This window comes from Bufo gargarizans, chromosome 1 (genome assembly GCF_014858855.1).
Source record: "Bufo gargarizans isolate SCDJY-AF-19 chromosome 1, ASM1485885v1, whole genome shotgun sequence".
Lineage (NCBI taxonomy): Eukaryota > Metazoa > Chordata > Amphibia > Anura > Bufonidae > Bufo > Bufo gargarizans.
Genome location: NC_058080.1, coordinates 172,332,181 through 172,349,857, shown reverse-complemented (window position 1 = coordinate 172,349,857; position 17,677 = coordinate 172,332,181). Strand labels below are relative to the sequence as shown.

The 17,677-nt window shown below is 45.0% G+C and overlaps 1 protein-coding gene across 2 annotated transcripts in view; it reads right to left on the bottom strand.

Moving 5' to 3' along the window:
• MAP9 (microtubule associated protein 9) overlaps positions 1 to 17,677 on the bottom strand; it is a 134,489-nt gene that overhangs the window by 49,629 nt on the left and 67,183 nt on the right. For both annotated transcript variants that reach the window (XM_044299082.1, XM_044299143.1), the window contains 2 exons: positions 10,914 to 11,125; positions 8,608 to 8,666 (listed from right to left, as the gene is read on the bottom strand). In XM_044299082.1, the coding sequence (XP_044155017.1) occupies positions 8,608 to 8,666; positions 10,914 to 11,125 (271 nt within the window). The remainder of the gene's footprint in view (positions 1 to 8,607; positions 8,667 to 10,913; positions 11,126 to 17,677) is intronic.

The following is a 17,677-nucleotide window of genomic DNA, read 5'->3' as shown; positions in this document are numbered from 1 at the left end:
CTTATACAATATATTTACAAAAATGATCATTGGCACCCTATTAACATAATAAACTGTGATCATTGAGATGAGAATACCCCTTTAAGGGCTGTCGTGTGCATGAGGCCTAACTCTGCCAAAATGTAAATGTTACAGCTGGTCAGATTTAGACAAGGGAACAGTCAAATCAAACACCATCTGCAGAAGCCAATTCTTTAGCTATGAGTATTGTAGGAAGGCGCACGGGGCAGTCATTTATGGAAGGTATGTGTCACCGAGATTCCTGGCCTCGGTGAGGTAAGAGTCGGTAGTTTTAAGTGTCAGCGGCAGCTAATGCTGATTGACACTGTTTTGTTGTTAGTATGGCTGTAAAGCCGATCCAAGCTGGCTCTTACTGGGAGTAGCCAAAGCGCTGGGTAGGTGGCTTCTCCCCACGCTCCAGGCCGGGTCTTTTTTGGTCTATATAAAACCCAGCCAGTAGTCTCAGCTGGGTGTGGTTTTTCCTCCATCTGACAGAAAAACTAGGGAGTCTCTGTGTTTTGGGACCTATGAATTTGTGCCGTGTTAAAGGGCCGAGAGCCGCATGCCGGGAAACAGGCCCCTAAAGCCTGCTGTGGACTGCGGGTGGAAAACTGCTAACCAGGTGGAGATTTTGTTCTATGGACATTGCATGGTGTGAACAAAGACCAAGACCCTGGACGGTCATTTTGTTTTTTCTTATGTGTGAATAAACACAAACTGTTTAAGTTAAAGACTTTGTGATTGCCTCTATACTGCGTCCGCTAGCCTGTCTACCAGAGCAAAACCCCACAATTGGTGTCGGATGCGGCCAAATGCAGTGAGGCAGTGTCACGGATGGTGTTGCAGAAAGCTGGAACTTATAAATAAACATCCGACTGGCTTGATCCCAAACTAAGGAGCATATGGGTGAGCCCTATAAAAACCCCTAGAGCTCTCCCTGACTGCTATGCCTATGCAAAGATCTTTATGATAGACAATTGCATGCCCTCGTACCTTATACTATGTGACACCTGAAAACCCTACAATAGTGAGGGGACACGACCACCGGCTCCCTGCACTTAATACGGACGGAGTCAGGGTCACCTACAATCAAGCCAGCAAGAAAACACAAATAAAGGAAACAGACTTATCTGAGGAATCAGGAGAAGCAGCCTCCAGCAGTGAAGACAATTCAGGAAGAAGTATAAACCACAAAGTGAGGCAGTATGGGAGGGAATATAAAGGGAGACAATCAGTGCAAATAGGTGACAGCTGTGAGAAGGAAAGGAGATAGAAAGTGAAACCAAAACAAAGAACATCATACAACAGGTAGAGAAGAACGTCTGCCAGATCTTCTCACAGAGCTGGCGGTGACAGGCAGACCTGAAGGTTTTTTGTTTTTCCCGGGCACAAGTGCATCTCCTATATTAAGCCAGAAAGGTTACGACCCGTGTCCCCTGACAAAATGGAGGTGGCCGTGAAAGCCCTCAGGGAGGCTAACTTGCAGCAGCGGGAGGCTAATAAGCAGCAGCAGCAAACTAAACAGCTGCTATCACAACATGTCATGGTGTTGCAAGCAGCCAGAGCATCCTAGAACGTCCACAATGTCCGGAAAAGCTGACCGAATGGCGATCCCTAAGATGTCCCCCTCGGATGACGTCGAGACCTATATGGCGATGTTAGAAAAGGTGGCTGTGAGGTAGAAGTTACCCCGAGACTAGAGGGCTAAGGACGTTGCTCCGTTCCTGGCGTCTGGGCCCTAGCAAGTGTTTTTTGATCTATCTGATGACCAAGCGGCCGACTACCCGACCGTAAAAGGAGAGATCCTGGCGAGACTGGGCGTGAATGTATTGGTCCGGGCTCAGCAGGTGCACCAGTGGGAATTTAACTCGGCTGAACCCGCCACACCACAATATTATGACCTGCTACACCGGTTGCAGAAATGGCTGCAGCCTGACATATTGACTCCGACTGCTATGCTGGACCGTCTGTTGGCGGATGTGTTTTGGAGGGCTTTTCCGTACCCTCTCCAGCACTGGATCGGCCAGGTGTCTCCTGGCATAGAGATGCCCTAGAGATGGTCGACCTGGTGGAGTGTTACGAGGCCATCAGAAATTCTCAGGTGGGTTCTTTCGGGAGGGGGCCCATCAAACCCCGGAAATCTCCATCCCAGACCGGGCGGCCGGTGCCAGCCACACCAGCCCGGACGCATCCCCTGCAGACCCAGCCCCGGTGGTTTGCTGGCGGTGTCAAGAGCCTGGACACATAAGGGCCGACTGTCCCCATCGGGGTGAACCCATGAATACCAACTATGGTTACCGCCACTCATTATATGCCAGGAAGCTGTGTGCCACAGGTACCTCCGAAACTGTAGACAATAGCCACCTGTGCCAGGTGGAAGTGGGGGACACTCTGGCGGTGGCACTGATGGATTCAGGGAGCCTGGTGTCCCTGGTAAGAGCTGCCCTGGTGCGGCCCGTCGAGTATACTGGCCGAAGGGTTGGTGTTGTGTGCATTGATGGGGACTTAAATGACTATCCCACCGCCCTGGTCTCTATATCAACCGTGGCCGGCAGGTGCACTCATGAGGTGGCAGTTGCAACAAAATTACCGTATGAACTAATAATTGGGAGAGACTACCCCGGTTTCCCGGCACTATGGCCGGATCCGAAAGTTACCGATACCCGTGAGACAGATGTGACCCTAGCAGAGTGGCCCGGCTCAGGGGGGAAACCAGAACCCTGGGAACCTGAGTCCGAAGGGCCAGCAGTAGGGGTGACCGCCACTTCGGTGGAAGAGGGGGAGACAACCCCGCTAAGTGTGATGGTGGGAGACATGGAGGACTTGCCGCCAGGTCCGGAGCTAGCCGACCTCAACGTCTCCAGGGATAATTTTTGTACTGCACAATATCGGGACCCAACCCTATCCCGAGCCTGGGAAAATATATTAATTATAGATGGGGAACCACAACAACCGGGGGCAGAGGGGGTGTTTCCCTGTTTTGTGGTTCATCAAGAGATGTTGTTTCGAGTAAACCAGCTGCGAGGTGAATCTATTGATATCTGTGATTAATTTCCTTTCATTGCTCCACCCCTTCTTCTGTGTACATCACTTCCTGTATATTCATACTGCTCCAGCATATGTACAGGTACACATGTATTCTCATGTACGTTTATGAAAGCATCATCTTTTGACCGCACAATCCATCTGTTCTGCTGTACTCTGTTATCTGGCTTACAGAATAAAGCAACTTACATGGATAAACTCGGTGTTGGTGAGTTCAAGCTATCTGATAAGGATTGTCTGCAGTAATTATATCTGCTTATATAGACTAGGCATAGAGGTCTCACTAGGGATAAATCACTATTACAACAATCGGAGTCAGAATACGGATTCTACAGCAGTTTTACTGGCACAGTGTGTTCAGAGAGGTAGAATAATATTGTAAGTCTTGCCCAACCTGCCAGATAACTAGCGCCCATCCACATTTCCGTAGTCCCCTGGTACCCCTCTCGATTATCGATGTCCCGTTCGAGCAAATCGCTATGGATCTTGTAGGCCCAGTACCGAAGTCCGCTAGAGGACACCAACACATCTTGGTTGTCCTCGACTACGCCACTCGGTACCTGGAGGAGGTGCCACTGTGGCATACATCAGCCAAACTCATAGCTAAGGAGTTAATGGAGATGTTTTCTCGAGTGGGTCTGCCTAAGGAGGTTCTGGCTGACCAAAGGACCCTGTTTATGTCCAAGGTCATGAGGGAACTCTGTAAGTTACTCCACATAAAACAGCTACGGATGTCCATGTATCATCTGCAAACAGATGGCCTGGTAGAGAGGTTTAATCAAACACTACAAAATATGTTAAAGAGAGTGGTGTCTAAGGATGGGAGGGACTGGTACCTTCTTCTACCCTATCTCATGTTCGCAGTGCGAGAGGTGCCCTAGGCCTCTACTGGGTTCTCGCCCGTTGAACTGCTATATGGCAGACACCCTCGCGGTCTGTTGGACGTGGCCAAAGAGGTGTGGGAACAACAACCCACACACTGCACAGAAGTGATGTTGAGTACGCCACCCAGATGCAAAGACGGATGGAAACAGTTTTGCCTCTGGTTAGGGAGCATATGGAGACAGCGCAGCGAGCCCAGAGTAGGATCTATAATGGGCAGGCTCGGGTCCAGACCTTTAACCCGGGTGATCAGGTATTGATTCTGGTAGCAACCGTAGACAGTAAGTTCCTAGCTAGGTGGCAGGAGCCCTACGAGGTGCTTGAAAAATTGGAGAGATAGATTACAAGGTACACCAGCCAGGGAGGCGAAAGCCGGAGCAGGTGTACCTGTCTCATTTGTGACAGGTCTCAGAAGGTCTGAAAGATTATCAATGCAATAGTGATCTGACAGCCTCTTTTGGTTTCACTTTGTCTGTGTGTTGCTGGTATGTCCACACCTCCTGTTCAGGTGTGGATCATGTGACCTTTACCTCGCCCTATTTAGTCTCACTTTTCCCATCACTCCTTGCTTGGGATAGCTTCATTTGGTCTTGGAAGAGTTGGAGTGTGGTTCCTGTTGATGTCCTGTTCATCCTTCATCCTCTGAAGTTAAGTGTTCCGCTTGTCGTGTTTTGTATTCCCCCCCTTCATGGTTGTTTACTAAGCCTCAGTGAGACGCTAGTTCCTTCACCAGGGAAGAAACGGGTGGTCTCTGCCCTGTCATGATCTTTAGGGCATCTGAGGGTCACCAGGGTTTTCTAGGTTCCCGTGTATGGGTATCTCTACCATCGAGAGCTGCCCATACATATAGGAGTTAGGGCCAGGAGCAGGGTTTTATAGGTGGTGACCCTTTTCCTTCCCTAGCAGTGAGACCTAGTGTCTTTCCTCTTCCTTCTTGATTGTCTTTTGGTGTTCTCCCCTACTACATCTGTGACAAGACTATGTGAATCTGCTCAAACCCTGGAAAGATAGGGAAACCTGTACGGAAGACAGCCCACGACCAGGGTTCCTAGGGGAAGCGGTTTCGGCCCCTCTGTCTGAATCAAGGGAAGCGGCTTCCACAGTGAAAATGGCTGACAGCCTCTCCTCTAAACAGGTTCAGGAAGCCAGGGAGTTCATTAGTCGGAACACAGATGTGTTTTTGGACCTCCCTGGATGTACTTTTATAGTCCGACATGACATTATCACTGAGCCTCAGGCAAAAGTCAGTTTAAAACCATACTGGGTACCCGAGGCTCGGCGACAAGCCATTGTGGAGGAAGTGCAGCTAATGCTCCAGCTAGGTGTCATCAAGGACACCCTTAAAAAGAAAATGGGCCAGTCTGATAGTCTTAATACCCAAGCCGGACGGGACATTGCGGTTCTGTAACGACTTCCGCAAACTGAAGGAGGTGTCCAAGTTTGACGCATATCCCATGCCCCGAGTGGATGAGCTTATTGAGAAGTTGGGCCAAGCCCGGTATTTTTCTGTGTTGGACCTCACCAAAGGGTACTGGCAGGTACCCTTGACGGAGGCTGCTAAGGAAAAAACGGCTTTCATCACTGTATCAGTACAAGGTATTACCCATTGGTCTACATGGCGCTCCTGGACACGTTTCAAAGGATAATGGACATTGTACTCTGTCCACATCGTCGGTACGCTTCGGCGTATCTGGACGCTATAGTTGTCCATAGCACCGACTGGGAAAGTCACCTACTTAAAGTACAGGCTGTAGTTGACTCCCTTAGGAAGGCTGGCTTAACCGCTAACCCAAAAAAGTGGTTAGAAGAGACAAAGTACCTGGGATATGTGATTGGGCGCGGAATTATTAAACCTCAGGTGAACAAAATTGAGGCAATTAGGAATTGGCCCCGACCTGTCACTACTCAGCAAGTAAAGTCGTTCCTGGGTATGGTGGGGTACTATATGAGGTCTGTCCCCAATTTTGCTACAGTCGCCGCACCATTGACAGGCCTTTTGAAGGGACACAAGTCAGTGACGGTTCAGTGGAATGAGCAGACGGAAAAGGTTTTCTCCGCTTTGAAGTCTGCCCTGTGTGGGTCCCCGGTATTAGTGACGCCTGACTTCAGGAGGAAGTTTGTGGTACAGACCGATGCCTCTAAAGTAGGCCTCAGAGCTGTACTCTCTCAGGACATCAATGAGGAGGAACATCCTGTTGTTTTCCTGAGCTGCAACTTACCCCAGCCGATACCAGGTACAGTATTGTGGAGAGAGAGTGCCTGGCCATCAAGTAGGCACTTGAGTCTCTCTGCTTTTATCTGTTGGGGAGAAAGTTCCATCTGGTGACCGATCACTCCCCTCTCAAGTGGATGAGCTAGGCCAAAGAGAGTAATGCTCGGGTCACCAGATAGTACTTATCTTTACAAAACTTCAAGTTTTCCGAGGAACATAGAGCATGCAGGTTACAGGGAAATGCAGATGTCCTGTCCCGGGTACACTTTCTGGCAGGTGTTCACCCCCTCAGGGTTGAACAAAGGGGGGAGGTATGTAGGAAGGAGCAAGGGTCCGTCATTTATGGAAGGTGTGTGTTACCGAGATTCCTGGCCTCGGTGAGGTAAGAGCAGGTAGTTTTAAGTGGCAGCGGCAGCTACTGCTGACTGACACTGTTTTGTTGTTAGTATGGCTGTAAAGCCGATCCGGGCCGGCTTTTACTGGGAGTAGCCAAAGTGCTGGGTGGGTGGCTTCTCCCCACACTCCAAGCCAGGTCTTTTTTGGTCTATATAAAACCCAGCCAGCAATCTCAGCTGGGTGTGGTTTTTCCTCCATCTGACAGAGAAGCTGGGGAGTCTCTGTGTTCTGGGACCTGTGAATTTGTGCCGTGTTAAAGGGCTGAGAGCCGCATGCTGGGAAACAGGCCCCTAAAGCCTGCTGTGGACTGCGGGTGGAAAACTGCTAACCAGGTGAATATTTTGTTCTATGGACATTGCATGGTGTGAACAAACACCAAGACTGTGAATGGTCATTTTGTTTTTCCTTATGTGTGAATAAACACCAAACTATTTAAGTTAAAGACTTTGTGATTGCCTCTATACTGCGTCCGCTAGCCTGTCTACCAGAGCAAAACCCCACACTATATACAATGTGGTTATGAACTACGCCAGAGGTAAAGGCCTATGGAAGCACACGCTTGTACCCAAGATTCAATGATTCTGCATCTCACCATTAAAAAACTAAGGACTACAGCCGATTGACCTTGCCAGGATTTAGGCCAAGGGTTTAAGGCACTGCCTTCTAGGTTCTCCAGCTCTAAAGACTTTGGAGTAATAATGGCGGATGGGGCATATGTTGTAAATTATTGAAACTAAATATTCATCATAACTTGCTGGTGGGGACAGAGATGGAGCAGGAACAAAAAAAAGACATTTGAAGACAAGCTCCTGTCAAGAAAGCAGCAACTAGGAGAGGAAAAAAATGTCTCTATAGGTCAAGATGAATTTGTCAAGCAGAATATAATTAGATAAAAGCAGAAATATTCTTTTTTTAATAAGCCTTTTTCAATAAAGTAGAAAAAAAATACATGTTTTATATGGCTTCAGAGGAAAATAATACAAGCAACAAATCCATTTCCAAGAATTTACTGAAAGGAATGCTTAATGTAGAGTCGTACTGTGATTGATTTAGGTTTTGAGTATGTAACGATGGACTACTTATCATCCACTGTATTACGCACACAGGCCATTGATTTCAATGGGCATTGTGTAATACTTCATTTAACCTGTGCTGCTGGGAAATTCAACACTTACTACCAGCTGCTCCCACAGATAACATCTGATAGCTGGGTGTTATCAACTAATTTATCTAAAACTCATGGGCATTGCCGCATGCGAAAATGCCCATACTATTAAAATATAACAATATTAATCGCATACGCAAATGGCGTAGCGGGAAAAAAACTTAAAACAGCCAATTTGCTATTTTTTGTTACTTCAACTACCCAATAATTTTTTTATAAAAAGTGATCAAAAAGTCGCACACACTTAAAATTGGTAACACGGAAAAGAACAGATCGTTCCGCAAAACAATGAGCCCTCACACAGCCCCATACACATAGCTACAAAAAAGTTATAGGGGTCAGAATATGGTTATGAAAAAAAAAAAATTTTTCCCTCAAAGGTAAAAAAAAAATTTCAGTATTAAAAAGCAAGAAAAATTATACAAGTGTTGTATCGTTGGAACCGTACTGACCTGCAGAATGAAGATAACAGGTCAATTTTACCGCATAGTGTACAGTGTAAAAAATAAAAACCTTTATCAGAATTGCATTTTTTCCAAATTCTACTCCATTTGGAATTCTTTTCCTGCTCCCTACTACATGGTATGCAACCGTACATGGTGCCATTAGAAAGTACAACTTGTCCCGCAAAAAATAAGCCCTCATAAGGCTATGTGAATGGAAAAATAACAAAGTTAGGACTATGGGAATGCGGGGAGTGAAAAACGAAAACGCAAAAATGGAAAATCCCAGGGTCCTTAAGGGGTTAATATATATGAAAACACTTCTAAAATTCTGTTTTCACTTTCTCGTTATGGGTTATTGAGAGCAGATTGGTGGATAAAACCTGATTTAATTTTTATTATAGTACAAGGTCGCAACATAACAAAATGTGAAAAAAGTGAAAGGATCTGAATAATCCAATTACCTGTTTGAATGAGATCTACCTAGCTCCAATGTTTCTTTTAAGTTCTTTTGATGATCCAGCTGAATAAAATAGAACAGAATTAAAAGTCAGAATGAACTAAAGTAATTGAATTTTTTATATTGCATTCTACTCGTTTTGGGCTAAAAATAATTTTTCAACTGTTCTTATTAGGGTACTTTCACACTTGTGGCAGGACGGATCCAACAGGCGGTTCACCCTGTCGGATCCGTCCTTCCGCTATTTCGCTTTGCCGCCGCTCCGTCCCCATTGACTTTTTAGTCCGGCGGCCTCTCACCGCGAACTGCCGTACTGCGCCGGAGCTCCGCCCCGTCCCCACTATAGTCAATGTGGACGGAGCGGCGGTACGGCGAAATGGCGGAAGGATGGATCCAACAGGGTGAACAGCCTGTCGAAACCGTCCTGCCGCAAGTGGGAAAGTAGCATTAAAGATTTTTTAAATTTCATCTACAGCTTTCAGTTTCAGTGCATCTGCAGACTGTTGCTGTCTGCTTCACAGTGAATCATTAGATACCTGCTTTATCTGTACCCCTTATATCTGAAATCCTGACAGCTCATAAACACTCATTTAGGCTAAGTTCTTAACAACCTGATAAGACTTTAGCTATAACGAGTGTTTATGAGCTGTTAGAAAAGTACAGATAATGGCTACAGATTGAGCCATTAGAGAGAGAGAAGTGGGTAGTAACAATTTGCAGATGCACTGAAAGTGAAAGCTAAAGAGGAAAAACCTGTAAAAAATTAAAATAAAAACAATAGAAATAAATATTTTTTGCCCTAAATGAGTAGAAAGCAACGATAAAAGAAAAGAAAATACCCCCAAGGTTGTCTATAGCCTTTAATAAAACACTTCCCAGTGTTCTCTGACACATCTGGATGTGTCACAATAAGCAGTGTAGGAGGACCTTGATAAATACGGCCATATTTTTAAATGGACATGGAATTAGAAACAACATCACCAAAAATTATTTAAAGATATGTTGAAAGGAAAAATGCAATTTAAACAATAGGTAATTTTCTGATCACACTTTCCCTTTAAGACCACCCCTGTGAACAGCTCTTGGGACACGGAGATGTTATCACTGACTGACAGCTATCTGTATACACACAAATACATAGATAGCTGTCGGTAACTAGAAATGTATAAATTATAAGTTTTACTGAATATTTTCCTACAGGACTATACATCAATCTGCTCAGCTCCTCCTGCTCTATAACATGCTGCCTGCACATTGCATTTTGCGGTGACAGGTCCTTCTTAGGACTTAGGGGTTGTTCACCCCCAGGGGCCTTTTAGCAGACCCCTCAGCCTGGCTGGAATTGTGGAGGGAATTATACTTACCCAATCTCTGCTTTTGGGTTCTGGCTCCTTCGCACCCCAGCTGCAGATCTCTGGGTTCTGGCTCCTTCGCACCCCAGCTGCAGATCTCTGGGTTCTGGCTCCTTCGCACCCCAGCTGCAGATCTCTGGGTTCTGGCTCCTTCGCACCCCAGCTGCAGATCTCTGGGTTCTGGTTCCTTCGCACCCCAGCTGCAGATCTCTGGGTTCTGGCTCCTTCGCACCCCAGCTGCAGATCTCTGGGTTCTGGCTCCTTCGCACCCCAGCTGCAGATCTCTGGGTTCTGGCTCCTTCGCACCCCAGCTGCAGATCTCTGGGTTCTGGTTCCTTCGCACCCCAGCTGCAGATCTCTGGGTTCTGGTTCCTTCGCACCCCAGCTGCAGATCTCTGGGTTCTGGTTCCTTCGCACCCCAGCTGCAGATCTCTGGTTTCCCCACATCAACACCTGGCTTCTGCAGCTAGTGATTGGCTGCAACGGCGACATGTACCCGGTGCATGGGTCACATGTCAACGCTGCAGCCAGTCATTGGTTGCAGTGACCAACGTCAAACCAGATGTTAGGGTGGAGAGATCCGAGATATGCTGCTGCGGTGGGTGATCGAAAGACTCAGGACCCAGTGGCAGGTATCAGGAAAGTATGATTACCTCTGCAGATCTGGCCATGCTGTGGGGTCTGCCCGAAAGGCCCTTCAGGCCCACAGTTGGATTAGCATGGTCCTGACAGTAGACAAAGGTAAAATGGCAGACATCAAACCATGCCATTCATTTCTATATTCTGTAATACTTATTTATGCTTTAAAAAAAAAAAAAAAAAAGTTTAGGTGAAGAACCTAAGTCATAATGTAGACAATAATGTACACAATAGGATGGCAGATAAGAAACAAAATCTCCTAAAACTTGGCACCACCAGATCTTGACTGCAAACAACTAAATTAAAAACAGTACCACACCTGCCCATGCTGTTCGTCTATCTCATTGTCATCTTTTTTTTCGACAAAGGATTGATTTCCTGGACTCTTCCTTACAAATGCATCTTTGGTGTCTTTGTGCAGAGACTTTTCTTTTACATCTGAGATCATCATGTCAAAAAGAGAAGGCGATTGTCTTCCATTGCCGCTTGACTCTTTGTTTCTATTACCATCTACCTCTTGGATTTGTAGATCTAGAGTGATAAAATATGTATTGAACATGATGCCACCAGTTATGATGCACATACAGATACTGTCTGTAGTATGTATATTTGCCCTGTTCCCATTTGCGTTGACTTTATTGATAATCTAACCTCAAATGACTCACACAGTACAGTCTGAGCAATGTGCGGGGATACACAACCTCAACCACACAGATAGAGCTAGATCTTTTTGTGGAGATGAGGGATTACAAACATGCATAGTGCCAATAATCTCTCAAAACAATAAAATCTTAAAACAGAAAAAACAACCTTCCACTTTACCTTTCCTGCTACTTCAGTAACTATGTGGCAATCCCTGAGAAGTTAGAGGTATTCTGGTTTTAAAGGGAACCTGTCACCATGTTCTGTCATATAAAACCGAATGTACCTTAATTCTTGGTTACCCTAATAGTTCCTAGAGATCGATCCATAATCTTCTTGGGACTAACCCTTCCCATTTTTTCGCCCTATAAACCTTTCCCGTCGTTAGGCTCATTTGCATAATTTATTCCTTCCCCTTACACCATCATAGCCTATTTCCCGCCCCCCTAAACTTTGATTGACAGCCGATTTTCTGCCCTCACTGCTTGTAATCTCGTTCGAAATCGCGCACTCGCCCTTTATTTGTTAGACCAATCAGATAGTTTAGTGCATGTCCCCTCCCCCTCACGCCACTACGTGCTGGAATGTTCTCAAATATCCGCTTCACAATACTTACGCAACGGAGCCCTGCCCGAAATGAATATTGTGCATGCGCGAGAGCTTTCTTACACCAGAATTGAGAAAATATGTCTATACACATTCTAGTGAGTATTATCCTCACCTACCCCTATACACAGGCACAACATGCTACGACTATTTATATTGGGCCTTAACGGTTCCCATCTCTGCATCGTTTCTATATTTCTCATTGTCCCCTTTAAACTCATTCATATGTAACCCACTATAAAGGAGACACATTCCGGGTACTGAACAGCCATAGCCATTAAGCTAATCATATGTGAATCCTATATAGAAAAAAATGGATCCACTCCGGCCTTTACTAACATCCAAGAAACCCTACAGATCCCTCCCCTATTAATAGGATGGTGATTAGGAAAACTGTCTGCCACTGATGAAGGTGCAAGAGTGCACCGAAACGCGTTTGGTTCCTATTCAGACAGTAGCTTGACCCATATATGGTTTTACAGCTATAATTTATTCTATGAAGAAAGCCTGCAAAAGCTACCAACAGAGCTGGTTACAATAGGTGACGTGTCCAGTCAGCTGACCGCAGTGACGGAGATACGCCCAGAGTCACGTGAGACGCTATCCTTCGCACCACGTGGGACGCAACTAGAGACACCGTAGATTCTCCCTGAGCAACGCGAGACGCCATCCTATACACCACGTGGGACGCTACCAGAGATACCGAAAGGAGGAGATACCATTACAGACAAGAGCAGCGGAGCAAGTCGACGTGCGCACCAACGCTACCCAGGACCAGACCACCGCCAGTATATATCTTCCACCTGGACATATATCCGATGGGGTAAGACTGTTCCAGCTTTAATATATATCAGACTGTCTCCATCCACCCGGACACAACAAGGAACTGCAACACCACCTGATATATTTTGTTTTCAGGCTGCGGTTACAGTGCATTTTATCTTTGATATCTGGATACCTAGGTCATAGCGGGGCACACACAGGCCCACTCTAAGGTGGATGTTATAAGTATTTTTAATTACTAGACAGACTGATCACCTGTACTAGTACTAACTTTTTAACATATAAGAACTTGTGGTCTATATAGGACAACTGCGGATTGTGGTGCAAATAACTTTGACGCCACTCATCTGGGACCACCTATCCTACATCCCTTCGGTATATGTAATAACATTACGCATTGTGGCCCAAACAACCCTAATGCCACTGATTTAGAACCATTTTTTTTATACACCTATGATTTACAATTTTATAAACTAAATTCTACCTTAACCACCTCAGCCCCGCTAGGTGAAACCCCCTTCATGACCAGGCCACTTTTTACACTTCGGCACTACACTCCTTTCACCGTTTGTCGCTCGGTCATGCAACTTACCACCCAAATGAATTTTACCTCCTTTTCTTCTCACTAATAGAGCTTTCATTTGGTGGTATTTTATTGCTGCTGACATTTTTACTTTTTTTGTTATTAATCAAAATGTAACGATTTTTTTGCAAAAAAATGACATTTTTCACTTTCAGCTGTGAAATTTTGCAAAAAAAACGACATCCATATATAAATTTTTCGCTAAATTTATAGTTCTACATGTCTTTGATAAAAAAAAAAATGTTTGGGCAAAAAAAAAAATGGTTTGGGTAAAAGTTATAGCATTTACAAACTATGGTACAAAAATGTGAATTTCCGCTTTTTGAAACGGCTCTGATTTTCTGAGCACCTGTCATGTTTCCTGAGGTTCTACAATGCCCAGACAGTAGAAAACCCCCACAAATGACCCCATTTCGGAAAGTAGACACCCTAAGGTATTCGCTGATGGGCATAGTGAGTTCATAGAACTTTTTATTTTTTGTCACAAGTTAGCGGAAAATGATGATGATTTTTTTATTTTATTTTTTTCTTACAAAGTCTCATATTGCACTAACTTGCGACAAAAAATAAAAAATTCTAGGAACTCACCATGCCCCTCACAGAATACCTTGGGGTGTCTTCTTTCCAAAATGGGGTCACTTGTGGGGTAGTTATACTGCCCTGGCAATTTAGGAGCCCAAATGTGTGAGAAGAACTTTGCAATCAAAATGTGTAAGAAATGACCGGTGAAATCCGAAAGGTGCACTTTGGAATATGCGCCCCTTTGCCCACCTTGGCAGCAAAAAAGTGTCACACATGTGGTATCGCCGTACTCAGGAGAAGTTGGGGAATGTGTTTTGGGGTGTCATTTTACATATACCCATGCTGGGTGAGAGAAATATCTTGGCAAAAGACAACTTTTCCCATTTTTTTATACAAAGTTGGCATTTGACCAAGATATTTTTCTCACCCAGCATGGGTATATGTAAAATGACACCCCAAAACACATTCCCCAACTTCTCCTGAGTACGGCGATACCACATGTGTGACACTTTATTGCAGCCTAGGTGGGCAAAGGGGCACATATTCCAAAGTGCACCTTTCGGGTTTCGCCGGTCATTTTTTACACATTTTGATTGCAAGGTACTTCTCAAACATTTGGGCCCCTAAATTGCCAGGGCAGTATAACTACGCCACAAGTGACCCCATTTTGGAAAGAAGACACCCCAAGGTATTCCGTGAGGGGCACGGCGAGTTCCTAGAATTTTTTATTTTTTGTCACAAGTTAGCGGAAAATGATGATTTTTTTTTTTTCTCTTTTTTCCTTACAAAGTCTCATATTCCACTAACTTGCGACAAAAAATAAAAAATTCTAGGAACTCGCCATGCCCCTCACGGAATACCTTGGGGTGTCTTCTTTCCAAAATGGGGTCACTTGTGGCGTAGTTATACTGCCCTGGCAATTTAGGGGCCCATATGTGTGAGAAGTACTTTGCAATCAAAATCTGTAAAAAATGACCGGTGAAATCCGAAAGGTGCACTTTGGAATATGCGCCCCTTTGCCCACCTTGGCATCAAAAAAGTGTCACACATCTGGTATCGACGTACTCAGGAGAAGTTGGGGAATGTGTTTTGGGGTGTCATTTTACATATACCCATGCTGGGTGAGAGAAATATCTTGGCAAACGACAACTTTTCCCATTTTTTTATACAAAGTTGGCATTTGACCAAGATATTTTTCTCACCCAGCATGGGTATATGTAAAATGACACCCCAAAACACATTCCCCAACTTCTCCTGAGTACGGCGATACCAGATGTGTCACACTTTTTTGCTGCCAAGGTGGGCAAAGGGGCACATATTCCAAAGAGCACCTTTCGGATTTTGCAGGCCATTTTTTACACATTTTGATTGCAAGGTACTTCTTACACATTTGGGCCCCTAAATTGCCAGGGCAGTATAACTACGCCACAAGTGACCCCATTTTGGAAAGAAGACACCCCAAGGTATTCCGTGAGGGGCACTGCGAGTTCCTAGAATTTTTTATTTTTTGTCACAAGTTAGCGGAAAATGATGATTTTTTTTTTTTTCTCTTTTTTCCTTACAAAGTCTCATATTCCACTAACTTGCGACAAAAAATAAAAAATTCTAGGAACTCGCCATGCCCCTCACGGAATACCTTGGGGTGTCTTCTTTCCAAAATGGGGTCACTTGTGGCGTAGTTATACTGCCCTGGCAATTTAGGGGCCCATATGTGTGAGAAGTACTTTGCAATCAAAATCTGTAAAAAATGGCCTGCAAAATCCGAAAGGTGCACTTTGGAATATGTGCCCCTTTGCCCACCTTGGCATCAAAAAAGTGTCACACATCTGGTATCGCCGTACTCAGGAGAAGTTGGGGAATGTGTTTTGGGGTGCCATTTTACATATACCCATGCTGGGTGAGAGAAATATGTTGGCAAAAGACAACTTTTCCCATTTTTTTATACAAAGTTGGCATTTGACCAAGATATTTATCTCACCCAGCATGGGTATATGTAAAATGGCACCCCAAAACACATTCCCCAACTTCTTCTGAGTACGGCGATACCAGATGTGTCACACTTTTTTGCAGCCTAGATGCGCAAAGGTGCCCAAATTCCTTTTAGGAGGGCATTTTTAGACATTTGGATCCCAGACTTCTTCTCACGCTTTAGGGCCCCTAAAAAGCCAGGGCAGTATAAATACCCCACATGTGACCCCACTTTGGAAAGAAGACACCCCAAGGTATCCAATGAGGGGCCTGGCAAGTTCATAGAAAAAAAAAAAAATTTGCATAAGTTAGCGGAAATTGATTTTTTTTTGTTTTTTCTCACAAAGTCTCACTTTCCGCTAACTTAGGACAAAAATTTAAATCTTTCATGGACTCAATATGCCCCTCAGCAAATACCTTGGGGTGTCTTCTTTCCAAAATGGGGTCAGTTGTGGGGTGTTTGTACTGCCCTGGCATTTGAGGGTCTCCGCAATCATTACATGTATGGCCAGCATTAGGAGTTTCTGCTATTCTCCTTATATTGAGCATACAGGTAATGAGATTTTTTTTTCCGTTCAGCCTCTGGGCTGAAAGAAAAAAATGAACGGCACAGATTTCTTCATTCGCATCGATCAATGTGGATGAAAAAATCTCTGCCAAAAAAAAAAATGGAGGGGAAAAGCGTCTGCCAGGACATAGGAGCTCCGCCCTACATCCATACCCACTTAGCTCGTATGCCCTGGCAAACCAGATTTCTCCATTCGCATCAATCGATGTGGATGAATAAATCATTGCCGTTTTTTTTTTTTTTATATATATATATATATATATATATATATATATATATATATATACACAAAGTGTTTGCCAAAGCATAGGAACGCCGCCTCCTCCTCAGCTCGTATGCTTCGGCAAACGTATCTGTCACTGCAGAGGAGAAAATCCCGTCTTGCAGCGCCGCATACACCGACTTGCGTGTAATCTGACAGCAGCGCAATGCTTCTGTCAGAATGCACATCGGTGCTGCAGCTAGTAGATCGGTTGGTCCACCTGGAAGGTAAGAAAAAAAAAAAAAAAAAGAAAAAACCAGGCCACAACGCAATAATTTTATTAACTTTGGAACAGAACATGTAACTTTAACTTTTGGAACTAAACATTAACCTGTTTGCTTACCTGTTTTTTTTTTTTTTTACCTTTATAGAACAAACCTCTCCTTCCCCATGGGTCAATGTGCAAAGCGCAAATCGCCCAAAGATGTGGCGAAGTGCGTTATGCACTTTGTCCCATGTGAAAGGAGACGTTTGCAGCAGCAGTGAGTGAATTGGCTCTAATAGCCCTGTGTGCCTGTCCTGGCGAGATGATCCCTATGCTAATAGTGTACCTGTGAGTGGTACTTCCGGAAACACTCTCCAAAGCATAGGGCAGGGTGGTCCGGACAGTCAGGACAGAAATAGCGGGTGTCACGCCTTATTCCACTCCTGCTACAGACACAACATCTTTTTCGGGGTGACTGTTGGGTTGAGGTACCAGGAACGACATTGGGGAAATGTCGCTCGTGTAGACGGCTAACTACACTGGTGGTTGGGGCCACGGAACCTCCTGGATACAGGAGGTTCTCGATGATCTCTTCCTGAAATTTGAAGAAGGATCCAGTTCTCCCAGCCTTACTGTAGAGAACAAAACTATTGTACAGAGCCAATTGAATTAAATATACAGACACCTTCTTATACCAGCGTCTGGTGCGTCGGGAAACTAAATACGGAGACAACATCTGGTCATTGAAGTCGACCCCTCCCATGTGGAGGTTATAGTCGTGGACTGAGAGGGGCTTTTCAATGACACGGGTTGCTCGCTCAATTTGTATTGTCGTGTCTGCGTGAATGGAGGAGAGCATGTAAACGTCACGCTTGTCTCTCCATTTCACCGCGAGCAGTTCTTCGTTACACAGTGCGGCCCTCTGCCCCCTTGCAAGACGGGTG